Raw genomic sequence first — 14,297 nt, forward strand, 5'->3', positions numbered from 1 at the left:
GGCGTTGGACGCTTTCAGGAGAAGGGCCGTCTGATCGCCTGCCGACTCACGCCATTGGACTTTTTGGGGGAGGGCAGAGTAAAGAAGCCAGGGAAGCCAGTCGGAAATGCCCTGCGAACTCTGTTTGTGAACCCCTGGAAGACGCAGCAACACAGGGCACCAGGACGTGGCCAACTACGTAACTAGGTAACTGGGGTTTTTGACAAGCAAGACCACTCACACAACCTGGGATGCTGTCTTGCCATAATGTACGCAGTCGCACGCACCTCTATCCCTGGAGGTTGGCAAGGCTGGATTGGAATGCGACTGGTAGTGAATAGTGAATGTAACTATCTCAGACTCTGGAAGAGTCTACCGGTATCGTCTGATGCACTGGTAGGTTGTAACGCGTCGTGAGCTTGACTTCTCGGTAGCAGCCTTCTTTGACGGGACTTTCTTTCAGGCTCTTGGTCTGCGTCTGGTGACTGGTCTCCGTTGTCCAAAGCTTTCAGCTTTCCCACGCGGTGGTGGGTGTTTAGACTCCCAGGTTGCGGAGTGATCGCCCGCTAAGGCGCTGCACCGCTGCACCTGTGGGTTTGGCCCGCTCCCCGGCAACCAGAGACAGACCAGCGTCAGCGTCTGCAGCTGAGCCAGAGCAAAATAACCTGGGAATACGAGCAGCGCAGCGCCGCGAAATACGAGCTGCAACTCTAACCTCCCAATTCTCGAACTTGTTCATTCTTTTCCGCAGAGCGAGGACAGCAACCTTCCACGGACACGAGCCGACTCTTGCACCGCCCGATCACCTGAGGTGTTGACCAGTAGCTGATTGATCCCGTACGAAGGAGCCAGTTACCCACCACACACGGGCCGACTTACTGCACACACTACAAGCCGTGCAAAGCCGTACACGATCATTTGTGTACGAATACACACATTCGCTCTGCCCAGACGCACGGCACTCGTTTGGCTGCTGGCAAGAGACCAACCGCGACCACTGCGCTGCGTCACCCCCTTGAGTCGGCAACGGGCACAGCGCCGCCGTTATATGCGCCGCCCGCTCGTTGTACAGCGTCGCTTTGGCTCCCTCTGCGGTTGTGGCCAACTTGGACAGTAGCGCATAGTGTCTCACCATCCCAGTCCGCCCTCACTAAAAGGGCAACGATCTCGACCCAGCAAGGGGCGCAGCTGTGTCACATATACCACGCTCCTCTGCCTCACTGTGAGACTCCAGCACCACCTTCAGCCCTTTTGGTGGATGACCGGGCCATTGCACTCTACCCACCCGCCCGCCCTGGAGGGGATCAGATCTCAGACTTGCACACTCCCTGGTCCACTAATCTCCCGTATCCCGCCTTCCTAATCTGCGCCCTCCGGTGCCAGGCCACCCTATACGGAGCAAAGGGCTCGACCAGCGTCTGGGAACTATGGACCGTCGCTACTCGTTCGACTCGGACCCAGGCGAGCACGCCCCGTTGGATAACCCTAACCGTGCTCCTTCGTCCTCGTCCCCGTTACGAAACAACCAGTACCCACAGCAGCACCATCGCAGTGACACCTACCAGGCACAACCTCCCCCATATTACCACGACGACCCGGCTTCGTCGTCTCGGAACCCCAACCTCGACTCCCCCGGACGCTCAGGAAACCGCCCGGGCGTACACCCGCAGTCAGACTTCACGCGCCTCAGAGACGAACGTCGACGCAGTCGCGGCTACGAAGCAGTCGCCACCGGAGCAGGAGTAGGGGCAACGGCAGCAGCAGCAGCAGCATCAACAGCAGGAAGACCTTCCCCAAGAGGCGCTCCGCAGCCACCGCTCCATCGCGAGGACAACGCCAGATCTGCTTGGACTTCAGGCGGCCAAAGCAACATAACGCCTGGCGCTGACAACTTTGGCGAGACTGCAGCGGGTGGTCTCGCTGGTATCGCTTCTACAGTTGCAGAGCGTAACGCACGACAGAGCGGATTGGAAGCCATGAGGGCCGCAGAGGGCTATGGCCAACGTGGCTACCACGGACAGGCATATGATCAATCACAGCATCAGGGTCAGCAGTACGGACAGCAACCTTACGGGTACGACCGGGGCTACGACCAGGGCTACGACCAAGGCTATGACCACACGTACGGCCAAGCGTACGACAGGTCTCAAGGAGGACGGCACGATCCCTACGGTGGTCATGGCCAATACCAAGATTCATCGCCATCGCTTGGACAGATGAGCGCAGGAGCCATACCTTCCGGCGCTGGCACACCCGCCAGGAGTCAACGCAGTCATGCCAGCGACCCTTTCCGAGACCCCTACCACGCATATGGTCAACGACTAGACCCGGGAATGGGCCAAGTAAATCCCAACGACATTATGGATGACGGGGACGACGGTCTCGAGTACACCCGGCGCTCGGCTCGGAACAGTATGCTGAGTCTTGGCAACACGAGCAATCGAGGCGCCAACGCTGCAGGAGGGGCAGCAGCCGGCGGTGCAGCAGCCGGCGCGCTCATGGGTGCCAGAGATCACTACGCCCCGGTGAAGGGCGGATCCGGATATGCAGCCGGCGACGCCAAGGAGCAATCTGCGTGGATCAAGAAGCAGCAGGGGAGCAGCAAGAAATGGAAGTGGCTGATTATCATTCTTGTCGGCCTGGTGATTGCGGGCGCTATTGCAGGAGGAGTCGTCGGCGGTGTACTTGCTAACAAGAACAAGGCTGGGAGCAGCAGCAGCAGCAGCGGTGGCGGAGGTCAGTCAGCCAGCGAAGACACACAGGAAAACGGGGACTTGGACATCAACTCCGATGAGATCAAGGCCCTGCTCAACAACAAGAACCTCCACAAGGTCTTCCCTGGTGTAGACTACACACCGTTAAACACGCAATACCCCGACTGCCTGAGCAATCCTCCCTCACAGAACAACATCACCCGCGACGTCGCTGTGCTCAGCCAACTGACCAACGTCATCCGCCTCTACGGCACCGATTGTAACCAGACCGAGATGACGATCCACGCACTGAACCAACTGAAGATGCAGAACGACATCAAGATCTGGCTGGGTGTTTGGCAAGATGGTAATGAAACCACCAATGCACGCCAGCTGGAGCAGATGTGGACCATTCTTGACACGTACGGCGATTCGCCCTTCAAAGGCCTCATTGTCGCCAACGAAATCCTATTCCGCGAGGAGATGACTCTGACAGAGCTCGGCACCTTGCTAGACGGAGTTCGCACAAACCTCACCAGCAAAGGCCTGAGCCTACCTGTCGCAACTTCCGATCTAGGTGACAACTGGGACTCAAACTTGGCTTCCAAGAGCGATTACATCATGTCAAACATTCACCCTTTCTTCGGTGGCATCAATGCCAAAGAGGCGGCTTCATGGACGTATACCTTCTGGACCACTCACGATGCTGGGTTCACTAAGTCTGACGCGTCAAAGAATGTCATCTCGGAGATTGGCTGGCCGTCCCAGGGCGGCATGGACTGCGCCAGCGAGACAATTACGGATTGTCCCGAACAGGCCGTCGCGGGAATCGATGAGCTCAACCAGCTGTTGAGCGACTGGGTCTGCCCTGCACTTGACAACGGTACCAACTATTTCTGGTTTGAAATGTTCGACGAACCCTGGAAGATCAAATTCAATACCAAATCCCAGAACTGGGAAGACCACTGGGGTCTCATGGACGTCAATCGCAACCTGAAGGATGGCATCAAGATACCAGACTGTGGTGGCAAGACGGTATAATGTGACGTGCGCTGGACGAGACTAGCAAGTATGGATTGGGCACAGTAGAGTGAACGGGATGTCACAGGAAACAACTGGCGTTTTTCGGTACATTGAATTAGGGAATTGTATTATACGATCTGTGATGACATGAAGCGGCACTTTCAGACAACGCCGCGCGAGGGAACCTGGCGATTGCATCATTTACGAATGGACCCCAGCCTCTAGGAGAAGTTGTTGGACGCAATGAAGGAAACGGAACGTATATAAGGGTAACGAAGGATGTGTTCATGTCATGGTTCGGAGTCATGACGCTAGTATTTATGGATTTGAACATTTTAGGCATGGTGGGAGAAGTTAGATTAGAATATTCAATATCATTGAATTGAATGCTGAAGTCTCTTATGTGCCTACTTTCGTAAATTGCTTGCTGCTGATGAGTGGCTACGGTCTGGATAGAGCAAAAAGATGGTGATGCCCCAACGAGGTCAACTCTGAATGACCCAGGGACTTCTTGTGCCTGGCTGATCAGTGGTCTATCTCCTGGTATTAAGTCAACCATAGACTGTTGAAGGTGGATGGTTTCATGAAGCTCTTTTCATACTTTTACCCATCAAAGGGTAACGTATGGTCAAACATGAGCTTGATCTGTCTACCTATATTTTGCCCTGCGAAAGACCCATTGCCCAACCTGCAGGCTTTCCCTAGACTCCGAGGGTTCTCAGCTCGTCTAGAGCTGCCTCTTCGTCAGCTGCCAATATTCGTTCGGCTTCCTCCTCTTCCCGCTTTAGCCGCATGAGGATCTCCTCAACAGTCTCGCGCTTCTTGCTTACCTCAGTGACGGTCTGTCGGGTGGTGACCCTACCCCAGAATCCCGCAAGTCGACCCTTATTCAGCTTTTGGGTTTGAGCGGTCTCCTCGACGCTGAAAGAACTAGAGCCGCCCACTGAATGCTCACCTTTAAAGGGATTCCCCGACGCGAGGGCCTCGTACTCACCAGGACTGGGCAATATGGTGCTTTCATCATTGTCTACATCATCATTGTCCGTGTCGCACTCGTAGTCTGATGACAGATCAGTGTCGTCGCGCAGGCTCCGGTATATCAGGGTACCATCGGTTCTTCTGGGCTCCATGGATCGTAGAGAGCATGTGCGCTCCTCTGATGCAGACGAGGCCTTCACGAAGTAAGCTGTCGCTGGGACCTTGATATAGAGCCTTCCTACCATCTTTGTGGTCAGGAAGAGAAGAGACGAGCGGCGAGACGAAGCTGGTAAGCGCTATGAAGTTGCCGTTTCGTGCGCCCCGGCGAATTTCAAGAATTCCAGACTCTTGAGATCGATGCTATCCAGGGGATCCAGGGGACGTACAATATAATTGTGCTGTGAGGATGATATAGTCCTGAACAAAAGCCATAGGGCAGTGGGAAGCTCGGGGTTATTATACTTGGCACAATACCATTGATGCCAGAAGTGGTATGAGTAAAAATCCCATCAAGCTTTGTTCGAATACAATGCATCCTGACAGTTCTTGACAAGGCTATTGTCCAGTCCTTGGCAACGCAGCCAATGCAATGACAGGTCTGGACGGAGTAGACGACAAAGGCCCGACCATTAGCACACCAGAAGCTATTAGGTAAGTGGACAGAAGTGACCCCTATTAGGAGCATGAAGAAAGTAATCCTTTACTCAACTATGATGTCGACTCATCAAATTTTTCTGAAGACCCCTGTGACTGGGACAGGTGTTGCAGTTTGCCTCCTGGCACTGACAGCTTGCCACAGTTGTATTGTATTGATCTTTGCTCATGAGTTTGCTACAGTCTGAGGCATTCCTTGGCATTTCAGAGCTCTTGTACATTCACAGGAAGTTACTCATGCACATCAAGAGGTGAATGGCTTTCCCAGCGGATAATCCAGGTTAATGTATGTGACTATCGACTCTTATTAGAGTAGTCATGTAAGGTGGGACCGTCGAACGACGACCCATTAGATGGTAGACCTGAAGCTAATTGCATACAAGCTTCAAGCTCTTGAACCCGAAAGGCAAAAGACTGCCACCACTCAGCACACCGCCGTCAACAATTTTCCCAAAGAAGGGCGCTTCGACACAAGAACTCGGAGTGGTTCCCAGCCGACTACCATCCACTTCATCACCTGTGCATCCGAAATTGGCGAAGACGGCCACATGGCAGTTGGATGTGGTAGGAGCATCCAGAGCCGCAGTGAATGAAGTTGGCGGATGGATGCTGCATTGATAGGTTACATCTTGGCAGACACTGTTCGTGAGTGACATGGATGGAAAGTCGCAGAAGAGACCCGTGGCCACGTCGGTGATCTGACAACCAGGTGCAAGGTATGGCTCTACGGTTCCTGTCTCTCCGGCACGTTGATTGAGTACTGCCCCATTGCTTAACGCTGCAATCAAGAGCAGAGAGCCAGTTGCGGTCTATGCCCGTTAGCTACTGCTGAGTATTGTCTCTGGTCAAAACTAAAGAAAGTCTGGGTGTCCAACCTTCATGTTTGCGTGTGAAGAGATTCGGATCAGGAGTTTGGTATATTTCAAATCGATTAGCAGATCCTTAGATGGTCGTCTGTGACTTCGAGGAGCAGATTATCAACATGATTGGGGTGAAAGCTGGTCTTTTTATATTTGAGAGGACTTGGGAGCTCCGCTTCCTGCTTCTTCCTAATCGCTACACGCAGATCTCTTGCCGCACGAAAATCTGGACTTCTGACTGATCAATGTTTACTATTTCACTCCAAGGACTAAACGGTTTCTTCTGGCAGCCTATGGACGTATCTCGACGACATCGTTTGAAAGGAATCCCTGCATAGGACGATCAAAACGGTTAGTGGATGATCATCTCTTGATTGAGTAGGGTCGTATTGTAGTCACTGGCACTCGCAACGAGCTTGCTTTTCTGACATCCTACCAATTGGAACAAAGGACGCGAGACATGCATGGGAAGTGGCTTCCTCCGGTCGATGATAAACAGCGCCTCATTCTCTACCAGCCTGACTATGCAGCCTTGGCTGGTTCGAGACTCTCGCTTGTATAGGCTGGGCACCTTGTACTCGATGCTTTGCTGCCATTAGGGTTCCTATTCTTCTCGCAAGATGTGAGGGGTAAACATACGCAAACAGCCAGTGTCGGCGTGAAAGTTGTCTCGATATCACAAATCGACTGGTTGGCTCGCTTCTGGCGTTCCTCTTCGTCGATTCCGTACACGTAGATGCCGCAGAATTCGTCTGGTACAACGCTCGGAAGAGCCTCCAGGACATTCTCGGAACCAATCTTTGGAGGTTCTGATCTCTGGGGTATCTCGCAGGTTCGGAAATCCACTTAATTGCCTGTTGGTGATGTGGCGTACTCTGGGTCTTGTGGGTCTGCGATGGCCTCCTCCCACCCCTGATGGTCAGAATGATCGTCTTTGCTTATGAACTGAGAGATTCGGTCCGCTCCACGATCGACATGCCGAGAAATTGAGGCACCCTTCTTTGGAAGCCATGTGGATGTCGACTTTGCCAAGCCTTTGGATACTGGTACTGGAGCCTCACTGCCCTTGGGCGGTCCCATGTTAGATGTCACAGCAAACGGACCAGACGGCTGCATCTGATGGGATTGAATGTTGTCTGCAAATGAAGTGAGCCATGGCAGAATATGATTGTTGTCCGGCATCGTGCACTAAGCGATCGCAAGCAAAGCGGATACGCCGCATCAGTCGCCGTCAAACTCAACGCGACCATGATCCTCGAAGCGGCTGATAGCTATATTTACTGGCATGCGGCAGCAGTTATATATCATATTGCCCACAAATGCCTTGTGATGGTACGCAGGGTCTGTGCAGGTTGGACCTTCTAATTTTCCTTAAAATCACTGCAGGGGTTAAAGAATATCCGTACTTACATATCCTCTGATGATTTCCGAACTAGCTGCAGCTGTAGATTCTACCAAGTTTGTGGAGCTGCTCAAACATTCCCATAGTCTGCAGCCCTTATATTGACATCGGGAACAACCGACAAGGTCCATGATCGACAACCAACTTTTAGGAACAATTCCATCCATGGAAGTGCACGCTAGTATGTGAAATACTTTCACGACTTGCTGCTTTCTGTCTTTATCGAGCTCACAAAACCAGAGAAGTTTAACCATCGCTGTTCATTTTCGAGAAGAACATCCTTCAATCTGCTTTAGGTAGATACTTGCTATTGATGGTATGAACCTGAGTCATCCCCTTCAACCTGTTTTCGGCTCGTTGAGTTGTAGAACTCTCTGAAGGGCTTTCAAGTCAGTGATGCTACTGAGAATGAATCAAAGCCTTGTCCTTGTTCAAGCCCGGGTCCTGAATCACTGGGATATTGAATTCAATGAACAGTGGACATTTTTCTTGGTTCCCCGCCTTTTCAAAGGAATTAGCCCGCTTGAAGTTACCGAGGTCTTCACGAAGCATCCCATTGGATAAAGCATGCACTGAAATTGGTTGGGAATGGCATCATCATGCCATATATCTTGGCTTGATGCTATCTCGTGAAAACCTGACCATCATTGTGTAGATAATGAAACTGGTAGCAATGATCCAAAACAGTCTCCATTGTACGCCGACACCTCCATACGACAAGTAGCATAAATTGGCAGTCTTGCCTGCGAGATCCCACCAATGACGTACCTCATCGCGAAGACCTCTCAATGTAGAGAGCTCAATGCCATTTACAATGCTGCAAAATGAGAATGACATATATCTATTCAAAACAACCATTAACAAATTATATTATACATAATACTACAACTCGCAAGCCACAATAGCACGTTGTTCTATAGACCTCTGAGTCTTCTGCCCCAGTTCCCGGCAATAATGGTCTCCTTCCCGGCCTTTGTTGAAATCGTCGTGAGCCTTGCAGCTATGTCCCTTGCCGCCACACCACAAGGCCCCAGCATTGCCCTTCCCGTCGTTTTTGTACTCACAGTCCCCCATCCTGGGTCTTGACTGGGAAGGTGCCGGCGGGGAACTGGGGGTGGATCAACTGGGTGACACCAGTGGCCGGGCTTCGGTAACCGGGATCGGGTTCTCTACGCACAGCGACGCGGTGCCGAAGGGAGCAGAGAAGAAGAAGAGAAACTTGAATACGTCGTAGAGGTCTTTGTTAGGAGGAACACCATGCCGGATGTTCTCGAGGATGATGTTTAGAGCCTTGGTTGGTTTCGCTGGTGCGGTGTCGTCTTCGCCGTCTCTTGGAGTGACCTGCGCGTCTAGGATACCGTAGAGATTCTCGAAGAACTTCTCGGTTGCGTCCCATGCGTAGTTATCCGCTTAGTATACATTTTGAGCGCGGTACTAGACCGCTTAAGTAGTTAGTGCGTATCTTTACCATCGGTTGTAATGTCTGCCAAGTCTTTTTTACCGCTACTGGAAAGGCAAGACTGTCTTGGCAATGAGGCACTGCGAACAAGTCGCTTAGCGCCATTGCGAACTTGCCTGCGAAACATGTCCAACGAGCAATGCAGCTAGTAAGTCTTTGGACTTTGGCATCGTGAAGCAATTACGGGAGTCTAGGAGCAATGGCTATTATGCTGATGCCATTTGTAGTTATATTGTTATTATTATGTTTGTATATGTTGAATGGTTCTCATGAGAGTGCCGTACTGAGTTCCACAAGTTTGCCATTGTTCCATATCCATTGACACGTACCGCTGATCACATAAAGTAGCAGATAGGTTCTGTTGGGTGTTGATAAGAGCAGTGAGGTCCGGCCTGACGTCCTTATCATAGTAAACGGTATCTTCGGCACTTCTGAAGGAAGTTGTAAAGCTAATGGTATACAAGAACGTGAATACAGTAGGCGCCAATACCCCGAGGTCAATCAACCTCTTGGACGACAGCTTTGTCGCGACGTAATGTACATGACATGACGGGAGGGTTTTACCAAGCTACCAAGGTTTCCAATTATGTGCGGCACACCTTGCTGGAGTGATTTCCTCAGTGTCCATGTATCACCCAACAACCAGTGGATATCTCAACGTACTCAAATTCCCATGACCTGGCGACCTATTCGGGGCTCTTAACTCGGGCGGCGATTGATTAGAGTCTCGACGCCCGCAACTCTTCACTGTCTGTCATATGACTTGGCACAGGTTGTCTTTGGTCTGATTCGGTTATTTCTGCGTTGGTCTTGCTGTGGTCACTGCCACGAGACGTTCTTGACCTTTTTGGTATTAACCTGGAGTGGTGTTCAGGACAGTGAAACCCCAGAAGGCCCAAACAGCGAAAGCAGTCTTTCTCGTCACTAACGAAAAAGCCAACGTGCCTTGTCTAATAGGACCCGGCTGACCAGAAGACTGGCACCTCCGTAGGGCGTAGAATAGGGGTTGTTGGTCGCCAGAATGCAGGGGCCAATTATATGGGTAAATGGAGCGTTGTCTTTTCAAAATCCACACGCGGAAGAAAATGACTAAATATGGAATACAAGACAAAGCCACACTGAGCCACCGGCACAAGCCACCCAACCTGAGCTCAGTATTTCCATGGATGCGCTGCCAAGGTTGATGACGTTGATGCACGCGCTGGAGGTACTGGACGGTATATGCGCGGTGAACTTGGATGACTACATATGGACCGCCAAGAAAAGTGCTTCCAAAGTTGCCGGGGGGTGTTAACTATGGGGACCCGGGACCCAGAAACGGTGGGCCTGGGCTCCCATTTTCAGCCGGCCAAATTGCAAGTTCAGCTGAAAATGTCCCCACGCGGGGCCAGAGGACGCGTTCTCCCTAAATCGATGTGGGTGTCGTCGTCGTCCCACGTTCGGATCTTTCCACGCACGCACATCACCTATTTTCGCTGCTTTCCGTCATCCAGACCTTCTTAATGGGGGCCTGTGGCGATCCTCAGATCTCTCTGCGCCCTTGGTACTGCTTCATCCCAACTCTCGGCTACCAATCCTGCTGGTGGGCCCGTTTCATGGCTCTCTTTTGTACCTAGCGCCAGCTTCATCTTAAGCGAACTCGTTTATATGAGTCCTTGGCGCTTGAAACAGCCCACCTCTGCTAAATTAGATTGCGGGGATGTCCACTTACATCAGCGCATGACCGTTGAGACCTGGACATCCAGAAGCGAGGTCCCATCCACACTTCATCTATCAACGACGTTAGACTCGGTGCAGCAGACAACTGTCGGGCATTTGCTTTCTGTTCCACGCGATACTATTGGAGGATGCAGGGTCCGGGGGCAGGTTTTCCAGAGTTGCGGCTCTTTTCTGGAAGACCGGCAAAGCCTTTACCCTTGCCATCGGCTATCGTGCTCGACGTGTAAGTGCCAGGTTCATATATATATTTGCACGTTGATGCCCGTCTGTCACGATGGTCTTGTGTTTTTGTCCCTTGTTCAGACTACTTCGCTTCCTGTATTTCATTTTCAAGTCGTTTGTATTCCAAACGCGTCCTTTCTCTTCAGCCTTGACGGCTTCTTCCATTCTTTTCTGTTGACCTTCTTTCTTTTGGTCTACGTGAGCCACCATGAAGCTCAACGCAGCCACCGCAGCTACGATGGCGCTAGGCGCCTCAGCGGCCGGCACCTTGAACTATACAGACAGTTCCACAGGCATATCTTTCTCGGGTTACAGTGATGGGAAGGGTTACTTGTTTGGCATGGCCCTGCCCGAGACCATCGGCACCGATGTGATCATTCAACTCGTCGCCCCTGCAACCGACGGAGCGGGCTGGGCAGGGTTCGACTTTGGCATGGAGATGGCAAACAAGCTCCTGTTGGTTGCGTGGCCCAATGGTGAAGCCGTGATGACCTCTGCTCGAATGGCAACTAGCTATGCGACACCCGCGGTCTATTCTGGTGATGTTGATCTATATCCTATCGCCGCCGGAACCTATGTGAACAGCACACACTACGCAGCTACATTCCTATGTGCTGGCTGTATCACAAACGACGACGACACATTCCTGACAACCGAAGCCAGACCGATCCTCGGCTGGGCGTACTCGAGCACGGCGGTCACAGATAGTGCTGACGCGTCTACCGCCCTGAACTACCACTCTGCTGGGTTTGGAGGCTTCGGTTTGACGCTGTCTGATGCGATGTCAGCGCAATATGACACCTGGGCTGCCATGGCAGATACCACAAGCTCAACGCCGCCCGTAACTGGTGGCAACTCTACAGTGCCTGGCAACAGCACTACTCCGATCACTCATTCCAATACTACTTACGACTACATCATAGCTGGTGCTGGCCCGGCTGGGCTGGTTGTTGCCGGCAGGCTCGCCGAAACTGGTGCATCCGTTCTCCTGCTTGAACGTGGTGGTGCCTCTACATATTCGACTGGTGGCAAGGCAACCCTTTCCTGGAACTCCTCCGTCACCCAGTACGATGTGCCGTCCATGGCTTACTATTTGTCATCCGCTGCTGAAACCACCGAGTATTGTACGGACACTGCATCTCAGGCGGGATGCATTCTCGGCGGCGGTGGTATGGTCAATGCATTGATGTTTGTCGCACCCCAAGACAAGGACTTTGACGATAAGTGGCCTGCAGGCTGGAAGTCGGCAGATGTTGCTGCAGCTTCGCAGCGCTTCTTTGCTCGTAACCCTGCCACCGACTTGCCATCTGCCGACGGACAGAGGTATGATCAGGATGCCTACGACGTGTTGTCTTCGTTCTTGTCGGCCAATGGCTTCAGTTCCGTCGACGCTATCAATGAGCCTAATGAGAAGATCGACGTCTTCTCCCACCCTCCATGGAACATCCAGAATGGAATGCGCGGTGGCCCCGTCAAGACGTATCTGCCCCTGGTTGAGAACATGTCGAATTTCAAGCTGAGCCTGAATACCAAGATGATCCGCGCGGTGCGTAATGGTACTTGGGTTTCTGGCGTTGAAGTGGAGCTTGCAGATGGAACTCACCAGATTATCAGCGTCACGCAGACGACTGGAAAGGTTATTCTCGCAGCTGGAGCGCTGTCTACCCCTAGAATCCTTTTCTACAGCGGCATTGGCCCAACCGAGCAGATCAAGACAGTTCCGTCTGGCGTTACTCTCCCTGACTCATCGGAATGGATTAACCTGCCCGTCGGCAAAGGGGTGAAGGACCACACAATCATCACCGCCACTCTCGGAACCAAGAGCTCTCTCACGTCTCTCGCGTCGACCAACTTCACAACCCCAAGTGAGGAGTCCGTCTCTCTTTGGTCTGAGGGCTCTGGACTCCTCACGCAGTCTGGTCAGCGTCTCAACTTCTGGACCGCGGTCACCTCGCCCAGCGATGGGCAGACCCGTTACATTCAAGGAACCTGCAACAGCCCGAAGGATAACACCATCAGAATCAAACTCTACGTTACCCACGGCGTTACTTCCTCGGCCGACGTGGTGCTTGACACTACTGGAAAGCTCACCCAATTTTCTGGCTCCCCTTGGCTCCAGACCCAGGGTGATGTTGAAGCTTACGAAGTATTCTTGGACCGCCTTGTCCAGATGACCAGCAAAGCCAACTCAACGCTCACTCTCCAACTGTCGGACGGCTCAGCAGCCCCTTCGAACATCACTGGCGCTGCACTCTTTGCTAACCTCAAATCCACCTCCACCACCGGTGCTCACTTTGTCGGCACCACCAAGATGGGCGTTGACGACGGTCGCACTGGAAATGGCAGCGCTGTCGTTGATACGGACACCAAGGTCTATGGTACCGACAACTTGTTTGTAGTTGATGCCTCGATGCATCCCGACCTGCCCACGGGCAACACCCAAGCTATTGTCATGGTGGCTGCCGAACGTGCTGTGGACAAGATTCTGGCTCTGACGGGAGGCAGCGTGGGCAGTGGGAGCGGCACCGGCACTGGGAGTGGAGGCTCTGGATCCCAACCCAGCAAGTGTAAGCGGACCTCCAGGGCTTCCCACGCGAAGGAGATGCTCAAGATTCGCGGTGGCATCGGACACCAGCTCTACACCAAGGGCCTCGTCAACCGACGCAGTGATCTGAAGGACATGTACGGCCTATGATGAATGGAGTCTTCATTGCATTTACGTGGTGGGAGGGACTTGCATTGGCTTTTTCAGCGGCGTTGAACTTCTGTTCTTGTATATATTAGATATCTTGTACATTTAAGAATATATATTTGCCTCATGTGTTGTCACAATGCTTTGTGAAAAGTAATATTACGAACAAGTTGTTTTGACGAGATGTTGCTTGTTAGGCGTAGCCTTTTTGCCTCTGAACTTTGGATTGCCATGACGGCCAAGGTAAATGGCAAATATATCACCGTACATTGTTCTGGCCATTTCTACTACTATCAGTCTGATGCCACTAATCTAGAATCAATTACTTCTTCCATATCTCATCAGCACTCTCCTGCACCTGATATAGGAACGAATGGTGAAATGGATTTTGCCCGATATATAAAGCTGAAAGGGTGTAACGACCTTCTACTTGATATCAAAAGCTTGCCATGGATATGATGATCCATCCAACAGAGAGCCACTCTTGTCCTCCAAATTTGCATTGTTTTGCACAATCGGTTCATAATCTGAATCCAATGTACTTTTTGTATTGTTGCTCTCAGACAATCGAAGTAACAACTATGCAAGCGGGGAGACGGTGGTGACACCCCTCAAG

At 52.0% G+C, this 14,297-nt stretch overlaps 5 protein-coding genes across 5 annotated transcripts; 2 read left to right on the forward strand and 3 right to left on the reverse strand.

The window, feature by feature from the left end:
• Positions 1 to 1,406: 1,406 nt before the first annotated feature.
• JN550_009837 (uncharacterized protein) lies at positions 1,407 to 3,713 on the forward strand (the record flags this gene model as incomplete). The annotated part of the gene is made up of 1 exon (XM_049321951.1): positions 1,407 to 3,713. One exon carries the CDS (start codon positions 1,407 to 1,409, stop codon positions 3,711 to 3,713), a length of 2,307 nt encoding a protein of 768 aa, XP_049168159.1.
• Positions 3,714 to 4,396: 683 nt separating this feature from the next.
• On the reverse strand, positions 4,397 to 4,918 carry JN550_009838 (uncharacterized protein; the record flags this gene model as incomplete). The annotated part of the gene is made up of 1 exon (XM_049321952.1): positions 4,397 to 4,918. One exon carries the CDS (start codon positions 4,916 to 4,918, stop codon positions 4,397 to 4,399), a length of 522 nt encoding a protein of 173 aa, XP_049168160.1.
• A 777-nt stretch (positions 4,919 to 5,695) lies between these two features.
• JN550_009839 (uncharacterized protein) lies at positions 5,696 to 7,369 on the reverse strand (the record flags this gene model as incomplete). The annotated part of the gene is made up of 4 exons (XM_049321953.1): positions 5,696 to 6,136; positions 6,624 to 6,776; positions 6,827 to 7,001; positions 7,062 to 7,369. 4 exons carry the CDS (start codon positions 7,367 to 7,369, stop codon positions 5,696 to 5,698), a joined length of 1,077 nt encoding a protein of 358 aa, XP_049168161.1.
• A 1,339-nt stretch (positions 7,370 to 8,708) lies between these two features.
• JN550_009840 (uncharacterized protein) lies at positions 8,709 to 9,175 on the reverse strand (the record flags this gene model as incomplete). The annotated part of the gene is made up of 2 exons (XM_049321955.1): positions 8,709 to 8,998; positions 9,058 to 9,175. The coding sequence occupies 2 exons, from the start codon at positions 9,173 to 9,175 to the stop codon at positions 8,709 to 8,711; spliced, it is 408 nt and encodes a 135-aa protein (XP_049168162.1).
• A 2,022-nt stretch (positions 9,176 to 11,197) lies between these two features.
• On the forward strand, positions 11,198 to 13,684 carry JN550_009841 (uncharacterized protein; the record flags this gene model as incomplete). The annotated part of the gene is made up of 1 exon (XM_049321956.1): positions 11,198 to 13,684. The coding sequence occupies one exon, from the start codon at positions 11,198 to 11,200 to the stop codon at positions 13,682 to 13,684; it is 2,487 nt and encodes an 828-aa protein (XP_049168163.1).
• Between the last annotated feature and the right edge of the window lie 613 nt (positions 13,685 to 14,297).

Source organism: Neoarthrinium moseri, assembly GCF_022829205.1.
Source record: "Neoarthrinium moseri strain CBS 164.80 chromosome Unknown scaffold47_Wmoseri_CBS_16480, whole genome shotgun sequence".
Taxonomy (NCBI): Eukaryota; Fungi; Ascomycota; class Sordariomycetes; order Amphisphaeriales; family Apiosporaceae; genus Neoarthrinium; species Neoarthrinium moseri.